Genomic DNA, 17,491 nt, shown 5'->3' on the forward strand with positions numbered 1-17,491 from the left:
TGAAGGTACTTACCCCTGACTTATTTTTCTCTATCATATCTACTACAGATTTTTCACACACACACACACACACACACACACACACACACACACACACACACACACACACACACACACACACACACACACACACACACACATCTGAATACAGAAATAACATCACATGAGATCAGCAGTAGACAAGGCAGGGCATGCAAAATACCCCCGTTGAAAAGCAGAGGTGCAATAGCTATTCTAAAAGAGAACTTTATCAACATGTTGACCAAACTACACACTAGAAAGTGAAGGGACGATGACGTTTCGGTCCGTCCTGGACCATCCTCAAGTCGATTGTGAGAATGGTCCAGGACGGACCGAAACGTCGTCGTCCCTTCACTTTCTAGCGTGTGGTTCTGTCAACATATTACAGCCACGTTATTGGTTATTGTGACTCCTCGTCTGCACTCTATCAACATCAAGGGCCCAAGACTTTTCAACACTCTCCCGCTACACGTAAGGGGCATAACTGGCCGACCTCTTACAGAGTTCAATAGAAAATTTCATGCGTCAGGCTGCGAACAGCCGCGTCCAACAGCCTGGTTGACCAGACGACCAATCGGGGAGGCCTGGTCGGAGACCGGGCCGCGGGGCCATTGATCTCCAGAAGCGTAGGTACAGTCGAGAGGCGGGACCAAAGAGCCAAAGCTAAACCTCGACAAGCACAACTAGGTGAGTACTTAGTGGGGCCTCCCGGCTGAGTGGACAGTGCTCGAGGATCATAGTCCTAATGACCCGGGCTCGATTTCCGACCGATGCGGAAACAAATGGACAGTTTCTTTCACCCTGATATCCTGTTCACCCAGCAGTAATTAGGTACCTGGGAGTTAGACATCTGTTACGGGCTGCTTCTTGAGTGTGCGTATGTGCGCCCAAATGGGGACGTTAGAAAGAAAGGACAAATGGGGACAAAATAGGGACGTTAGAAAGAACTTTTCAGTGTCAGAGTAGTTAGTAAATGGAATGTACTAGGAAGTGATGTGGTGGAGGCTGACTCCATACACAGTTTCAAATGTAGATATGATAGAGCCCAATAGGCTCAGGAATCTGTACACCAGTTGATTGACAGTTGAGAGGCGGGACCAAAGAGCCAGAGCTCAACCCCTGCAAGCACATCTAGGTGAGTCCACACAACCTGTTAACTACGCACGGCCACAGTTGATGCAGACAATTAGCTCTCCACATGTGATCTTAATCACCTCAATTGCTGCTCAAAATTCTCCATGTAAGCAAACAGGGTCAGAACCTCCGCCGGCCAGAAAGGCGAAATGCACATGAGTCATCCAATTAAAGCATACCCCCTGTGGCTCTCTGGGTGTAGCATTATTTCCCCCCAACCCACAAAATTGGCTCAGATGCCCCAAGTAATGAAACTATTGTGGCAGGCAGGCTGTCAGGATTGCCAATAGTCCTGAGTAAACTGTTAATCCATATCTATAGGGGGGGGGGTGAAGGGGAGGGTGTGATAAGGTAAGTAAGGGGTCGATAAGGGAGGTAAGGGGGCTGTATGGAAGGTAAAGGGGAGGAGGGGGCTATTAGGGAGGTAAAAGGGTCGATATTTCGGGATTAGGGAAGGGATGGGGGGAGGGGTGTAATTAGACCTTTAGGAAAGCCAACTATAGGCCTTCTGGGTTGTAAAACCGACCTACCCGGTCGGGAGTCGGTCGGCCGAGCGGACTGCACACTGGCTTGTGATCCTGTGGTCCTGGGTTCGATCCCGGGCGCCGGCGAGAAACAATGGGCAGAGTTTCTTTCACCCTATGCCCCTGTTACCTAGCAGTAAAATAGGTACCTGGGTGTTAGTCAGCTGTCACGGGCTGCTTCGTGGGGGTGGCGGCCTGGTCGAGGACCGGGCCGCGGGGACACTAAAGCCCCGAAATCATCTCAAGATAACCTCAAGAAGATACCCACGGGTGCACTCACCTAGATGTGCCGGCAAGGTCAAGCGCCAGCTCCAAAGCCTCGCCTTTCCCCCTTTTCGACCGCTTCAGGGCAATAGCTCAGTTTGTAACTAAAACATTGTGTTTATTTCAATACACGTCTAACCCGACGATTCATGTGTCTGCCGCCGCTCATGTTAACCCCAGATAATGCTGCGGCTAATTCCGCAGACATATCTGTGGCTGATTCCGCAGACACATCTGTGGCTGATTCCGCAGACACACATGTGACTAATTCCGCAGACACATCTGTGGCTGATTCCGCAGACACATCTGTGGCTAATTCCGCAGACACATCTGTGACTAATTCCGCAGACACATCTGTGGCTGATTCCGCAGACACATCTGTGGCTGATTCCGCAGACACATCTGTGACTGATTCCGCAGACACACATGTGACTAATTCCGCAGACACACATGTGACTAATTCCGCAGACACACATGTGACTAATTCCGCAGACACATCTGTGACTAATTCCGCAGACACATCTGTGGCTAATTCCGCAGACACATCTGTGGCTAATTCCGCAGACACACATGTGACTAATTCCGCAGACACATCTGTGACTAATTCCGCAGACACATCTGTGACTAATTCCGCTGACACATCTGTGGCTAATTCCGCAGACACACATATGACTAATTCCGCAGACACACATGTGACTAATTCCGCAGACACACATGTGACTAATTCCTTTTCTTATTTCCATTTTCTCTCTTTGATCATCACTTCTTGATCTTCTTTGTTTATGCTTCTTACTATGTACATTATTGTCATTTCTTCGGTTTATTATTACTCCATTCTCCGGCTATTCATCCTTCGGTTAATAGATCAAAATTTTTTTAAATCGGGGGAAAAAAGTAATTCCACGTATTGTATTGCTGAGGAGTTTCGAAGCTCCATTTTAAGTTTTCACAATATATATTTTCTTCATTCCTTTAATTATGTTACAAATAAAATTAGATCCTAATTGGCTGGGCTCTGGGGCATAAAGGCTGAATCATTGGCCCGTTATTACGACTTGAAATAAGCAACAGCAGTTTTCTCCAGCTTGGGGAGAGACGTACACGCTAAAGCTCTTACCTGGCAGTGCACTTAACCTCTTGGAAAAAGCTTAACTTGGTCTTCTTGGTTTCATAAACAACAACACAGGCGGTCTCCGCCATATTTAAAGGGCCTATAATCTTATAATTTTTTGTTAGATGGAAGCTACGTGCTCTTGTGTGTAGCTCTTATTCCTCTCTCTCTCTCTCTCTCTATCTCTCTCTCTCTCTCTCTCTCTCTCTCTCTCTCTCTCTCCTCTCTCTCTCTCTTCTCTCTCTCATCTCTCTCTCTCTCTCTCTCTATCTATCTCTGTATGTCTTTATTTCCGTGTGTGTGTCTTACTGAGTATATCTTGAGTCGTGAGTATATCTTTCTGTCTCCATGTATATTTGTTGTATGTGTATATATATAGTTGTATCTGAGTGTACACACATTCTGCTGTGTCTGTACTCACTTGTATGTATTTTAGTATTTATCTAGATGTGAATAACTATTCCTTGCTCCATTTCCTAAGCCTCGATCTTTCTAGTTGGTAAATCTTTCATATAATGGCAATTGTAGATTTCAGTTAATATCCTGAGACGTTTTGCACTAAGAGACAGTTATAATTGTTGAGATATATTGCAGGAAACACTATCGATTCATATATGCAAAGTGATTGTTTAAACTGAGTACACACACACACACACACACACACACACACACACACACACACACACACACACACACACACACACACATATATATATATATATATATATATATATATATATATATATATATATATATATATATATATATATAATATATATATATATATATATATATATACGAGTAATTTATATACGAGTCACATCGTATATAAATTTACACTATCTCAACACGTCAGTTATCATAAATAGCTCTTCCATCCTCCGTTTTTCATTTTTATTCTTCGTATTCTCAGCCATTCTGCCTGTTAATCCGTCCGTTCTCTCCGCTTGCTCCCCTGTTCACCAGTCCAATGATCGCATTACATGCTTGTTAGCGTCGCGTCCCGCTGCCTGGGGTCACAAGTGGTCAGCTAGTGCTCCTATATATTCTATATGTATTGTGTGTCTTACCTCTGTATTGTATTGTTTTAAAGCGTTCTACATTGGCTCTACAAAACAGAACGCTTTAAAAGAGACTAACGTCGTCTATGCCTTCAAATGCCCACTTAGGGACTGTAAGCTCCAAAAAACCCAGTATATAGGCAAGACAACAACATCTCTTTCTAGGCGTTTAACGATGCATAAGCAACAGGGCTCCATTAAGGAACATATAATCTCTTCCCACAACCAAACCATCGCCAGAGAAATCCTAGTAAACAACACAGAAATCATCGATAGATACAGCGATAGCAGGCGGCTTGACGTTTGCGAGGCACTACACATCAAGAAGTCAACACCAGCAATCAACAGCCAATTATTGCACAACTATATTCTACCCACCTCAAGACTCCGCTCCAATATAGAAGCATCAAGAAATATGGACCAATAGGCTTTCTACAAACACTTCTATTCAATATCCATTGTTTCGTGTTCTGTCTTGTGTTGATGAAATTAATACCCTATTAATACTCTTGTTCTGTCTTGTGTTGATGAAATTAATACCCTATTAATCCCACATTTTGTTCTGTCTTGTGTTAATGCCACATCACCCCTTTCACCTCACTCAAATGTAGATATAAAATCGGAGATACGTAAGTTCTATTCAGTTGTGTATTTGTGAACTAAAGTCTTTGAAAATGTAATAAGTTTTACGAAACGCGCCCGTGTCGCGTCAGACTAGAAATAAAAATGAATTTTGGAGAATTAATTTTTGATTTACCTCCAACAGTGAAGCGTAATGTACGAAAGATTGAGAAAATTCGTGTTAGATTTATTAATCTTACTTTTTCGGTCATATTTAATAATATATATATATATATATATATATATATATATATATATATATATATATATATATATATATAAAATAGTAGTGACGACGTTTTGGTCCATCCTTGACCCACACGATACGATAACTGTCCCAGACGGTCCAGGACGAGCCGAAACGGTATCATTATTTAGTCTAAGGTTAATAGTTTAATTCTTCTAATCTTTCCTGGTGACTCCTGTGACCACCAGGGTGGTGGCGTACCATTTCTGAAGCTCCGGGACGTGCTTCACCAGATAAGGAGTCCTCGTTGGCTCTACATTTACCAGAAGTGAGCTGAGGTACAGTGTATACAAGGCCCTTCATGACTCCTAGTTCACGTCGCCGAAGTCGTGTGACATTACCGTAACCATGTTCACCAGGTATGCTTGTGCGAATGATGATAGCTGAGTGATGTGGGGCTTCAGGGAGGGGGGGGGAGGGGGGGGGGAGGAGGAGTTTGGTGTGATAACAACTATCAGGTACTCACCTAGTTGTGTTTACACCTAGCTTGCAGGTGTATGGTTTGCCGCGCGCGCGCGTGTGTGCATGTGCATGTGCGTGTGTGTGTGTGTGTGTGTGTGCATGTGCGTGTGCATGTGCGTGTGTGTGTGTGTGTGTGTGTGTGTGTGTGTGTGTGTGTGTGTGTGTGTGTGATATTTAGGGCCGCCGTCTTTCGATACCAGTCTGCCAGACGCCAGAGTGCGTGCAGACACACGCCCCCCCCTCCCCTTCTCCCCCTCCTCATCCCCATTCCCTGTCCCTTCCTCCCCATCCTCCTGCCTGTCACACACCGTCCCCACCTACTCGTGTCCTTGGTAATACATGCATCAGTGTGTATATATATATATATATATTATATATATATATATATATATATATATATATATATATATATATATATAATATTTGTGTATGTCACTTTTTTCTGTTTGCCTCTATAAATTAGAGAGAGAGTAACAGACATAGCATGACACAAAAAGAAAAACAGAGATAGACCGGTAGCATACAGAAAGTAACCAGAAACAGATTCTGGGAGTGAGAATCGATTCGGACACGACGCGCCTCATCACCCACCTGGTGTGTGGGTATATATATATATATATATATATATATATATATATATATATATATATATATATATATATATATATATGTCGTACCTTGTAGCCAGAACGCACTTCTCAGCCTACTATGCAATGCCCGATGTGCCTAATAAGCCAAGTTTTCATGAATTAATGTTTTTTCGACTACTTAACCTACCTAACCTAACCTAACCAAACTTTTTCGGCTACCTAACCTAACCTAACTTATAAAGATAGGTTAGGTTAGGTAGGGTTGGTTAGGTTCGGTCATATATCTACGTTAATTTTAACTCCAATAAAAAAAATTGACTTCATACATAATGAAATGGGTAGCTTTATCATTTCATAAGAAAAAAATTAAAGAAAATATAATAATTCAGGAAAACTTGGCTTATTAGGCAAATCGGGCCTTGCATAGTAGGCCGAGAATAGTGCGTTCTGGCTACTAGGTACGATATATATATATATATATATATATATATATATATATATATATATATATATATATATATATACTGGCTTTGCTTACTAGGCCAATTGGAGCGGTTTTTGGTTGTTAAATGTGAAATGTTTACATGTATATAATTGGTGTTGTTTCTGCCTTGGATATTAGTGAATTGTACCCAGAATGTTGCCACCAAACTAACAGACAACCCACGCTAGTGCCACAAAACTAGTTTATTTTGTTTAATTCAGCGCATTCAAGATGCACACACACACACACACACACACACACACACACACACACACACACACACACACACACACACACTCACACACACACACACACACACACACTATTAACACTGTCCATTGCTTAACGGAACTAACCCCCCTCCCCTCTCCCACGCAGGGGGGGGGGGGCTGAGAACCGGCCAGGACCCCCCCTCTCCCCCACCCCCTTCCTTTCAAAATTGTCTCCACAGGAAACCCAATATGCACCAGAGTTCAGTTTTATTGCATATTGGGTCTTTGTATTGATAATGATCCGGCTGTCCCTTGCGACATAGTGAAATGTTTGGTTGGTCGATAAGAGAGGTAAGGGGGGGGGGGGAAGTTTTGGGGATAGCAGAGATGGGGGGGTTTTGAGGGGAAAAGATATCGAAGAGGAGGAGGAGGCAGAGAAACAAGAGGGGGGAATTTGAGGAAAATCGTGTGAGTGGTGTATTAAGGGAAAGACACACACACAGACTGCTATACAAACTTGAGAGGCAGGCAGGAGTAAGCGGAAAGGCCCTAGTATGGGTGAAGAACTACCTAACAGGAAGGAGCCAGAGGGTAATGGTAAGGAGCGAAAAGTCGGACTGGCGAACAGTAACAAATGGAGTACCTCAAGGATCGGTGCTGGGACCAATCCTCTTTCTAATTTACGTAAATGATATGTTTACAGGAGTGGAATCATACATGTCAATGTTTGCAGATGACGCAAAATTAATGAGAAGAGTTGTGACAGACGAGGATTGTAGGATCCTCCAAGAGGACTTAAACAGGCTGCAGAGATGGTCAGAGAAATGGCTACTGGAGTTTAACACCAGTAAATGTAAAGTTATGGAAATGGGATCAGGTGACAGGAGACCAAAGGGACAGTACACAATGAAGGGGAACAGCCTACCTGTAACGATTCGAGAAAGAGACCTGGGAGTGGATGTGACACCTAATCTAACTCCTGAGGCACATATAAATAGGATAACGACAGCAGCGTACTCTACACTGGCGAAAATTAGAACTTCATTCAGAAACCTAAATGAGGAAGCTTTTAGGGCGCTTTACACTGCCTACGTGAGACCCGTCTTAGAGTATGCCGCGCCATCATGGAGCCCCCACCTGAAGAAACACATAAAGAAACTGGAGAAGGTTCAGAGGTTTGCGACGAGGCTTGTCCCAGAGCTACGAGGGATGGGATATGAAGAGCGGCTGAAGGAACTGAACCTTACGACACTAGAGAAAAGAAGGGAGAGAGGAGATATGATAGGGACATATAAAATACTCAGGGGAATTGACAAAGTGGAAATAGATCAAATGTTCACACGTAATAATAACAGAACGAGGGGACATGGGTGGAAACTGGAAACTCAGATGAGTCACAGAGATGTTAGGAAGTTTTCTTTTAGCGTGAGAGTAGTAGAAAAATGGAATGCACTTGGGGAACAGGTTGTGGAAGCAAATACTATTCATACTTTTAAAACTAGGTATGATAGGGAAATGGGACAGGAGTCATTGCTGTAAACAACCGATAGCTAGAAAGGCGGGATCCAAGAGTCAATGCTCGATCCTGCAAGCACATATAGGTGAGTACACACACACACACACACACACACACACACACACACACACACGTCTTGTACCTTGTCAAGCACAAGACGAAGCTGGAAAAAGTCCAAAGGTATGCTACTAGACTAGTCCCAGAACTAAGAGGCATGAGTTATGAGGAAAGGCTGCGGGAAATGCACCTCACGACACTGGAAGACAGAAGAGTAAGGGGGGACATGATCACAACCTACAAAATCCTCAGGGGAATCGACCGGGTAAACAAGGACGAACTTTTCAACACTGGTGGGACGCGAACAAGGGGACACAGGTGGAAGCTGAGTACCCAAATGAGCCACAGAGACGTTAGAAAGAACTTTTTCAGTGTCAGAGTAGTTAGCAAATGGAATGCATTAGGAAGTGATGTGGTGGAGGCTGACTCCATTCACAGTTTCAAATGTAGATATGATAGAGCCCAATAGGCTCAGGAATCTGTACACCAGTTGATTGACGGTTGAGAGGCGGGACCAAAGAGCCAGAGCTCAACCCCCGCAAGCACAATTAGGTGAGTACAATTAGGTGAGTACACACACACACACACACTGTATAAACATCAGAGGTTTAGGTTTCATAAACCAAAACAGATACGAAACAGATATCAGAGGTTTCATAAACATCAATTAGGTGAGTACAATTAGGTGATTTGGTGAGTACACACACACATATCAAATATAAATACAAGATCGATCAATTTATATTCAACAAAATTAAAAAAAAGAAACCTTAAAAGATTATATATATATATATATATATATATATATATATATATATATATATATATAATATAAATACTGAACTAGATTGTAAAATACACAGTAATATACATATCGTCAAGTGGACGAAGAGTTCTTATGTATAATGAGTCTGTCATAAAACGAAATAATATACGCAGCTTATGCAGGAGGAAGATATAATATACTCAACTAATGTGTATTAATGTGCATTAAAAATATATAATGTGTTTTCTGAGAGAGAACGTTGTAGGCATTAAACTGTTGGGTATTGCTGTTATACATCAAATGTACGTCTGGAGAGGCGGTGTGTGGGGTATAGCAGGCCAGGGAGCCCTGGAGGGTAGCATGGGGGGCATTCCAGGAGGCCAGGAGCCTGGAGGGTAGCATGGAGGGCATTCCAGCAGGCCAGGAACCTGGAGGGAAGCATGGAGGCATTCCAGCAGGCCAGGAGCCTGGAGGATAGCATGGAGGCATTCCAGCAGGCCAGAAGCCTGGAGGGTAGCATGGGGGCATTCCAGGAGGCCAGGAGCCTGGAGGGTAGCATGGAGGGCATTCCAGCAGGCCAGGAACCTGGAGGGAAGCATGGAGGCATTCCAGCAGGCCAGGAGCCTGGAGGATAGCATGGAGGCATTCCAGCAGGCCAGAAGCCTGGAGGGTAGCATGGGGGCATTCCAGGAGGCCAGGAGCCTGGAGGTTAGCATGGAGGGCATTCTAGGAGGCCAGGAACCTGGAGGGAAGCATGGTGGGCATTCCAGGAGGCCAGGAGCCTGGAGGGTAGCATGGAGGGCATTCCAGGAGGCCAGGAACCTGGAGGGAAGCATGGAGGGCATTCCAGGAGGCCAGGAGCCTGGAGGGTAGCATGGAGGGCATTCCAGCAGGCCAGGAACCTGGAGGGAAGCATGGAGGGCATTCCAGGAGGCCAGGAGCCTGGAGGGTAGCATGGAGGGCATTCCAGGAGGAAAGGAGCCTGGAGGTAGCATGGAGGGCATTCCAGCAGGCCAGGAACCTGGAGGGTAGCATGGGGGCATTCCAGCAGGCCAGGAGCCTGGAGGATAGCATGGAGGCATTCCAGCAGGCCAGAAGCCTGGAGGGTAGCATGGGGGCATTCCAGGAGGCCAGGAGCCTTGAGGGAAGCATTGAGGCATTCCAACAGGCCAGGGGGCCCTGGAGGATAGCATGGAGGCATTCCAGCAGGCCAGAAGCCTGGAGGGTAGCATGGGGGCATTCCAACAGGCCAGGAGCCTAGAAGGAAGCATAGAGGCATTCCAGCAGGCCAGGAGCCTGGAGGGTAGCATGGAGGCATTCCAGAATTCCAAATATATATCACAGGATGGGAAGACACAGGTGGAACTTAGAAAGTCTTAATTAATTATGAAAAGCTGAAGGTGGGAAATCAATGTTCCAGACAAGCAATGAAAGGCGAGACTCAGGAGCTGAAGTTCAATTCCCGTGAATGCACACATCCCCCCCCCCCTAAAAAAAAATCGTGGCTTTCGTCCTTAAATCATGAATATTATCATTTTGTATTGGAATACAATAGAATACACTATTCCGTATCTTACAGCTGCTGTTGTCTCTAGAGTATCATAGTAATTTTCACCAATGATTTGGGCGTCAGTGTTTGCGTGCAAACATCAGGCATTAACTAATGTGCAATTGAAACATTTAACTTTGCACAACTAATATATTGCAGTAAACATTCATGTGAGATATTTATGAACCCTCGGATGAAAATATGATTATTATTCCATGGGTTATCAAAGCATCGTGGTATATGTGTGTTATCCCGTGGTAATTATTGCTATCTGTTATGGATGTTATATAAAAAAGAAAAACTAGGTAAGTTCCTATAGGAATCATCTGACAAATTCGGTTTAATGGATATGTAGACCTGCACGACGCTTCAAGCAACAACAGCCTTCTAGATCAGGAGCCGGATTCACGAAATAGTTACGCAAGCACTTACGAACGTGTAGATCTTTTCTCAATCTTTGGCGGCAGTTAATGAGCTCCGAAGCACCAGGAGGCTGTTTATAACAATAACAACAGTTGATTGGCAAGTTTTCATGCTTGTAAACTGTTTAATAAATGTAACCAAAGCCGTCAAAGATTAAGGAAAGATATACACGTTCGTAAGTACTTGCGTAACTGCTTCGTGAATCTAGACCCAGGTTATCACAAGACAAGCCTGGCCTCAGGCTAGGTATGGGGGAGAAGAAGAACTTCCAGAACCCACTACAGGTAAACTCCAGGCATCCCATGGTATTGCCATCAATTACGGGAGTTCATTCAATAGTTACAATGTGTATTCTAACATTTTCACACATGTACTAAATAAATCAGCATGTATATCAGCTGTATACTTTTCATTTGTGTATTATGTAGGGTGTAATGATGTATAATCCTTGTGAGTATTTATAACTGTGTATGTTCACTTTTCAGGTATGTGTTGACGGCGGGTATGGTGGAGGGCAAGGTGAGATGAGGTGCACAAACCCACAGGTGAGCCCACATACACACACAGGTTGCTGGATCAACACTGCAAGGCAGAAAGAATAGTGTCAGTTCAGAGAGAGAACATATGGTCAATGCATCCCAGTAATAGCTAACCTGTAATGAAACCATTTACCCCCCACCTGAGCTTATATAATATATATATATATATATATATATATATATATATATTATATATATATATATGTCGTACATAGTAGCCAGAACTCACTCCTCAGCCTACTATGCAAGGCCCGATTTGCCTAATAAGCCAAGTTTTACTGAATTAATATATTTTCTCTAATTTTTTTCTTATGAAATGATAAAGCTACCCATTTCATTATGTATGAGGTCAATTTTTTGTCATTGGAGTTAAAATTAACGTATATATATGACCGAACCTAACCAACCCTACCTAACCAAACCTAACCTATCTTTATAGGTTAGGTTCTGTTAGGTAGCCGAAATCGTTAGGTTAAGGTTAGGTTAGGTAGGTTAGGTAGTCGAAAAAACATTAATTCATGAAAAATTGGCTTATTAGGCAAATCTGGCCTTGCATAGTAGGCTGAGAAGTGAGTTCTGGCTACTAGGTACGACATATATATATATATATATATATATATATATATATATATATATATATATATATATTATATATATATATATATCTATATATATGACATATATATATATATATTATATATATATATATATATATATATATATATATATATATATATATATATATATATATATATATATATTTGTATTATTTTGATAAGTGTGAGGGCAGGCTGTTAAAGAACAGAATGGAATAATGGACTCAAACACAGTGGAGTGTGAGAGAAAGTTTTCGAAAATTAAGAATTCCATTGATTGATTGTTGATCAGCCCAGCTGTGTCAGGTGGTGCTTAGTATATGGTTGTTGGCTCTGTGTTGTATACTTTAAAAGTCTCTTAGGTAGCTAGAGAGACCTATTCAGTGCAGTCGGAGAGTCACCTAACTTTAAACTGATTTTTAATTTGGCTGAAGTAAAGTGACTCGGTGCTTTATATGATTTTATTTGTCTAGTGTATCGTAAGTGTTATCGTAAGTGTCTCTTAAGTGGCTCTTAAGTGTCTCTTAAGTGGCTCTTAAGTGGCTCTTAAAGTCTAATTGACACACGTGTTGGTATAATTATATACCTGAAGGTATGATATGGGTTCGCGTAGGTGTAATTTACGTATGCAAAGGTATAATTGACGTGTATGTAGGTATACGTTACATATGTGTAAGTATAATTTACCTATGTGTAGGTATAACTTCAGGTATGTACACATTATTGGCATTAATATCTGTACTAGATGTACAGGGACGACCCAAGAAGGTTGCCCCATGAAGCAACCTTCCCACACTTCCCTACACTTACATGAATGTAAGCGTGGGGAAACACCCTCCCCCCCCTCAGTATGCAAATCTATCATCAAAACATATGTTCTGGCAATACCTGTACCCTTTAAAGGAGACGTGGGGGGCCGACCTTGACCCTCCTATGACAATCCCCTTAAACCCACCAGTCACTCTACAAAGCTTGGTGAGGCTAGGCCCAAACGTCTAACCTCCAACCTGGGACAGAGACATACAGCCTCTCGTATAGATATAGGCTATATATCTATTATACATAATATGTATTTAATATACATATTACTCGACAACGTAAGCTACATAACGAAACGAAACGCGTGTTAGTGGAACGCGAAACGCTTAGTGGAAACGTTAGTGGAACGTGAAACGCGTCAAAAAGAATGAAAAAAAACATGAATGCCTATGTTCCTTATCTGAGGTGCTTTCGGGGCTTCGTGTCCCCGCGGCCCGGTCGTCGACCAGGCCTCCTGGTTGCTGAACTGGTCAACCAGGATGTTGGACGCGGCTGTTCGCAGCCTGACGTACGAATCACAGCCCGGTTGATCAGGTATCCTTTGGAGGTGCTTATCCAGTTCTCTCTCTCTTGAACACTGTGAGGGGTCGGCCAGTTATGCTCCTTATGTGTAGTGGAAGCGTGTTGAACAGTCTCGGGCCTCTGATGTTGATAGAGTTCTCTCAGAGTACCTGTACTCTCAGGTACTCTGTACTCTGTACAAAGTACTCTCATAAATCCAATGTACCTTCTTGTATATAAATAAATAAATAATAAATAAATAAATAATAAATTAATAAATAAATAAATAAATAACGACGGTGTCCGGAAGCATGCCTCAGCCAACGTCAACGGGGAAGTCACTGTGGTCGCTTTAAAACGCCACGACTCCTAAAGACGAAGTTAATCATAAATGGGGACGACTTGGAACACATTCAGACTCTAAATCATGTTTAAGATAGTAAATCAAGACAAGAAAGGGGGAGGTCGATGATGGATGCTGTCTTGGGCTCCAACAGGTGAAGGCGTGGGCGTGGGCGGACGTGGAGGGGTGAGTTTGGGTTTTATGGGCGGGCGTGGGCGGGTGTGGGTGTATGGCATTTCAGGTTGGCGGTCTGGTCAACCAGACTGTTAGATGCCACTGCTCGCATGAATCACAGCTCGGTTGATCAGGTATCCTTTGGAAGTGTAATACAGTTCTCCTTTGAACACTGTGAGAGGTCTGGTAGCTATACCCCCCCCCCCCCTTCCCCTTGTGTTTAGAGTGGGTGTGTGCTGAAACGTTTTGGGTTTTTGATGTTCGAATTTTCTCTCTCAGCGTACAGTAGGTACGCTGAGAGAGAAAATTACTGTACAGTACCACCTGCTTTTCAATGCAGGTGAACAGAGACTTGGATTCTCAGATTAGCCATATTTTCAGAGTCACGCCGTTATTTACACGCAAAATTTAGGGTAAATTAATTCATATATAATTTAAAACAAACATTCAATTAAGTTGTGTGCGTATCTTCCTTTTTTGTGTGTGATATGGGAGTTAATTTATCTTAATTTCTGTGTAGAAGTAATAGTGTTATTCAATGTGTCTGACATTTTCCCGTCGATACATTTTTCATTCAAATACCCCCTTGTTACTCTCCATATTATGTTCATATTTTACTAAGATGTTGCTCCGATATTGCTTATGTTCTGATTCCTTGATCATTCGAGCTGCGATTCCTACATCAGGCTGCGTGCAGCAGGCGCATCCAACAGTCTGGCTGACCAGACCCTCAACCAGGAGGCCTGATCAGAAAGCGAGCAGCGAGGACATTTCTATTTCTGTGTTTCTATATGAGAATATTCACGTAAAATCCTTCGATAGAGAGGTACTAAGAATATTTCAGATAGATTATTTAAAACCTCTGACACTCGTTAATCTCCTTCGTCATGTTCTTAAGAATCAAATTAGAAAACTCGATAAGGAAGCAGGAAATTAGGGCCAGATGTACAAACCTTTGCAGTATTCCAATAAAGGCATCTTAAAATCTAATTACGAGAACAAGAAACAAAGAGGAGTTTCAATTAGAAGTTTAAGAGAGAGAGAGAGAGAGAGAGAGAGAGAGAGAGAGAGAGAGAGAGAGAGAGAGAGAGAGAGAGAGAGAGAGAGAGAGAGATCGCAGCAGTGTGTCCAAGAGAACAGCTCCGGCACTCTCTGGCAGTACAGAACTCAGGCTAAGTGTAAAAGCATGTAGGGTATTATATATTTATGGCCCACGACAATGGCAGTGCCAATCGGCTGTGATGAATGGCTGGTTGACGTGAGCCGCTCCGATAAGTAACTGGTAGGAGCGAGACAGTTTACTTCACGAAGGCCCCGTTAAACTGCTTGTCTGAGGGGGTGAATGATCTTGAGACAGACAAACGCCACTTGGGACCCTCACCTCCCCCTTTGTGTGATTACCGGCATTCTCCAGACGTTTTGTCGAACTGCTTGTCTGAGAGCAAATGATCGGGAGACAAACAAGGTATGTGTACTTAGTATTTTTCAGTGCTTGTATGTTTACTAGTGCTTTCCAGGCTGGCTGAGTCGAAGGACCTCGAAACCAACACCAGTGTGATCAAGATTACTTTAGTAAAATTACTTCAAGTATAATATTGCCTTAATGGGAATGGATCGTCGTGAAGGAGAACTAGAGGGGGAGGAAGTCTGGAAATATTGATCGCTGGGGAACTGGAAGGGCCGAAGCCTGTCCTTCGGAATGCATTTACGAATAATCGTAATGGTCCCGGCGCTTCCACTTTTCTTAACCGGGACGTGTTTAAGTGCTCTTGGAGAGTTATTAAGGGGAACCGGCATTTGGGGGTGCGCGAGTTGAACCCTGGGTCGTAAGAGTGACAGTAGAACCAGTGGTGTTTCCGATGTGAAAATGTGGAGTATAGAAAGCGTCGCAGAGAAACGGAGGAAGAAGTGAAGTGAGAAAGGTATGGAAGAGGCTTCTCCTTTCCCCTCATCTCATGGCCTTCCTCTTCCTCCTCCTCCTCTCCCCATCCCATGCCCTCCCTTCTCTCTCACCCCCCACGACACAGGCCATTAATACTGATCAGAGGAGGGAGTAGGGCGGACGAGACGTTCCCTGAGGATGGTGGCAGGCGTTCCTCACCCTCATCATCAGCCTCCCCAACTGATGAGGACCTGGCTACACCCGGTACAGACCTGGCCACACCCGGTACAGACCTGGTCACACCCGGTACATGCCTGGCCACAGCCAGTACAGACCTGGCCACACCCTGTACAGACCTGGCCACACCCAGTACACGCCTAGCTACACCCGGTACAGACCAGGCCACACCCAGTACACGCCTGGCCACACCCGTACAAGACCTGGCCACACCGGAAGAAGACCTTGACACATCTGAAAAAGGCCTTGGCAAATCTGGAGATGACCTAAGTAAACGTGAGCAAGACTTGGACACGCCTGAAAAAAAGCCTAAACAGACCTGAAGAAGACCTGCTCTGACCCGAACAAGATCTGCGGGATATCTGAAAATGATACAGGTCAATCTATAGTGGACCTAATCTGAAAAATACAACGGAAGACCTAAATAAGACTTTTAAGAAATCTTAGGAGCCAACATATTATTGAACGAACTTGTCTGAATTTTAAGACAAAAATATATGTGAACATAAAAAACAAAAAACGGAAACCCAATTGGCACTTGTGAAGAAAGAATTTCAGGTGGACCCAAGAGAATCGTTGTGGATGAGAGAAACCTCGCTTCATCTAATATGATTCTGAAGTGCTCCAGAGGACGCGAAATGGACCTGAAAATAGTTGAGGGAGATCTGAATGGATCTAAAATATTATAAAATTATCTGAATGAACCAGAAAAAGACTTAGATATTCGGGAGATAGAGAGTGACCTTAAAGATTGAGAGAGAGAGAGAGGCTGGGAATATTCGATGGCTTGAAAGAACCACCTTGAAAATAAAACCACGTGAAATAAGACGGACCAGAAACCAGAAGACCCTTAAAAAAATGACTAGATATTACCTGAAAATGATAGTTAGAGACATATAGAAGTCACCTTAAGTGTCTGAAAGAGACCGGATGATGCTATTGAAGTCCCTGAGAGCATCAGAAGCCCTGAATACAACTGTACAAGCGAGAAGCAGCAGTCAGGTGTGTGAGAGGAGGGTGTACCACATATATAAACATGACCCCAGAAGAAGCACGAGAGACGCAACACCAGACACAAGATGTAGTAAAGATATACACGTGCTGGGAAGGATCAGGATGAACCAGGCTCCAGCTCTGGGTCCCAGAGTCAGGTGTCGTAGGTTCCAACGACGATGGCAACGGTAATCATTTATGTGCACTTGTGACCTCCGTTCTCGCTTCTACCCCTCCATCTACCACTCCCCCCTCCATCTACCACTCGCCCCTCCATCTACCACTCACCCCCTCCATCTACCACTCACCCCCTCCATCTACCACTCGCCCCCTCCATCTACCACTCGCCCCCTCCATCTTCCACG

General features: G+C 43.6%; 1 protein-coding gene across 1 annotated transcript in view; it reads left to right on the top strand.

Annotated features, from left to right (window-relative positions):
• Positions 1–2,092: 2,092 nt before the first annotated feature.
• Positions 2,093–17,491, top strand: part of LOC138369555 (fap1 adhesin-like) — a 78,670-nt gene continuing 63,271 nt past the window's right edge. Inside the window, exons 1-2 of the mRNA XM_069332973.1 lie at positions 2,093–2,635; positions 11,528–11,587. Coding sequence (XP_069189074.1) covers positions 2,093–2,635; positions 11,528–11,587 — 603 coding nt within the window. The remainder of the gene's footprint in view (positions 2,636–11,527; positions 11,588–17,491) is intronic.

The sequence above is a fragment of the Procambarus clarkii genome, chromosome 29, assembly GCF_040958095.1.
Source record: "Procambarus clarkii isolate CNS0578487 chromosome 29, FALCON_Pclarkii_2.0, whole genome shotgun sequence".
Taxonomy (NCBI): Eukaryota; Metazoa; Arthropoda; class Malacostraca; order Decapoda; family Cambaridae; genus Procambarus; species Procambarus clarkii.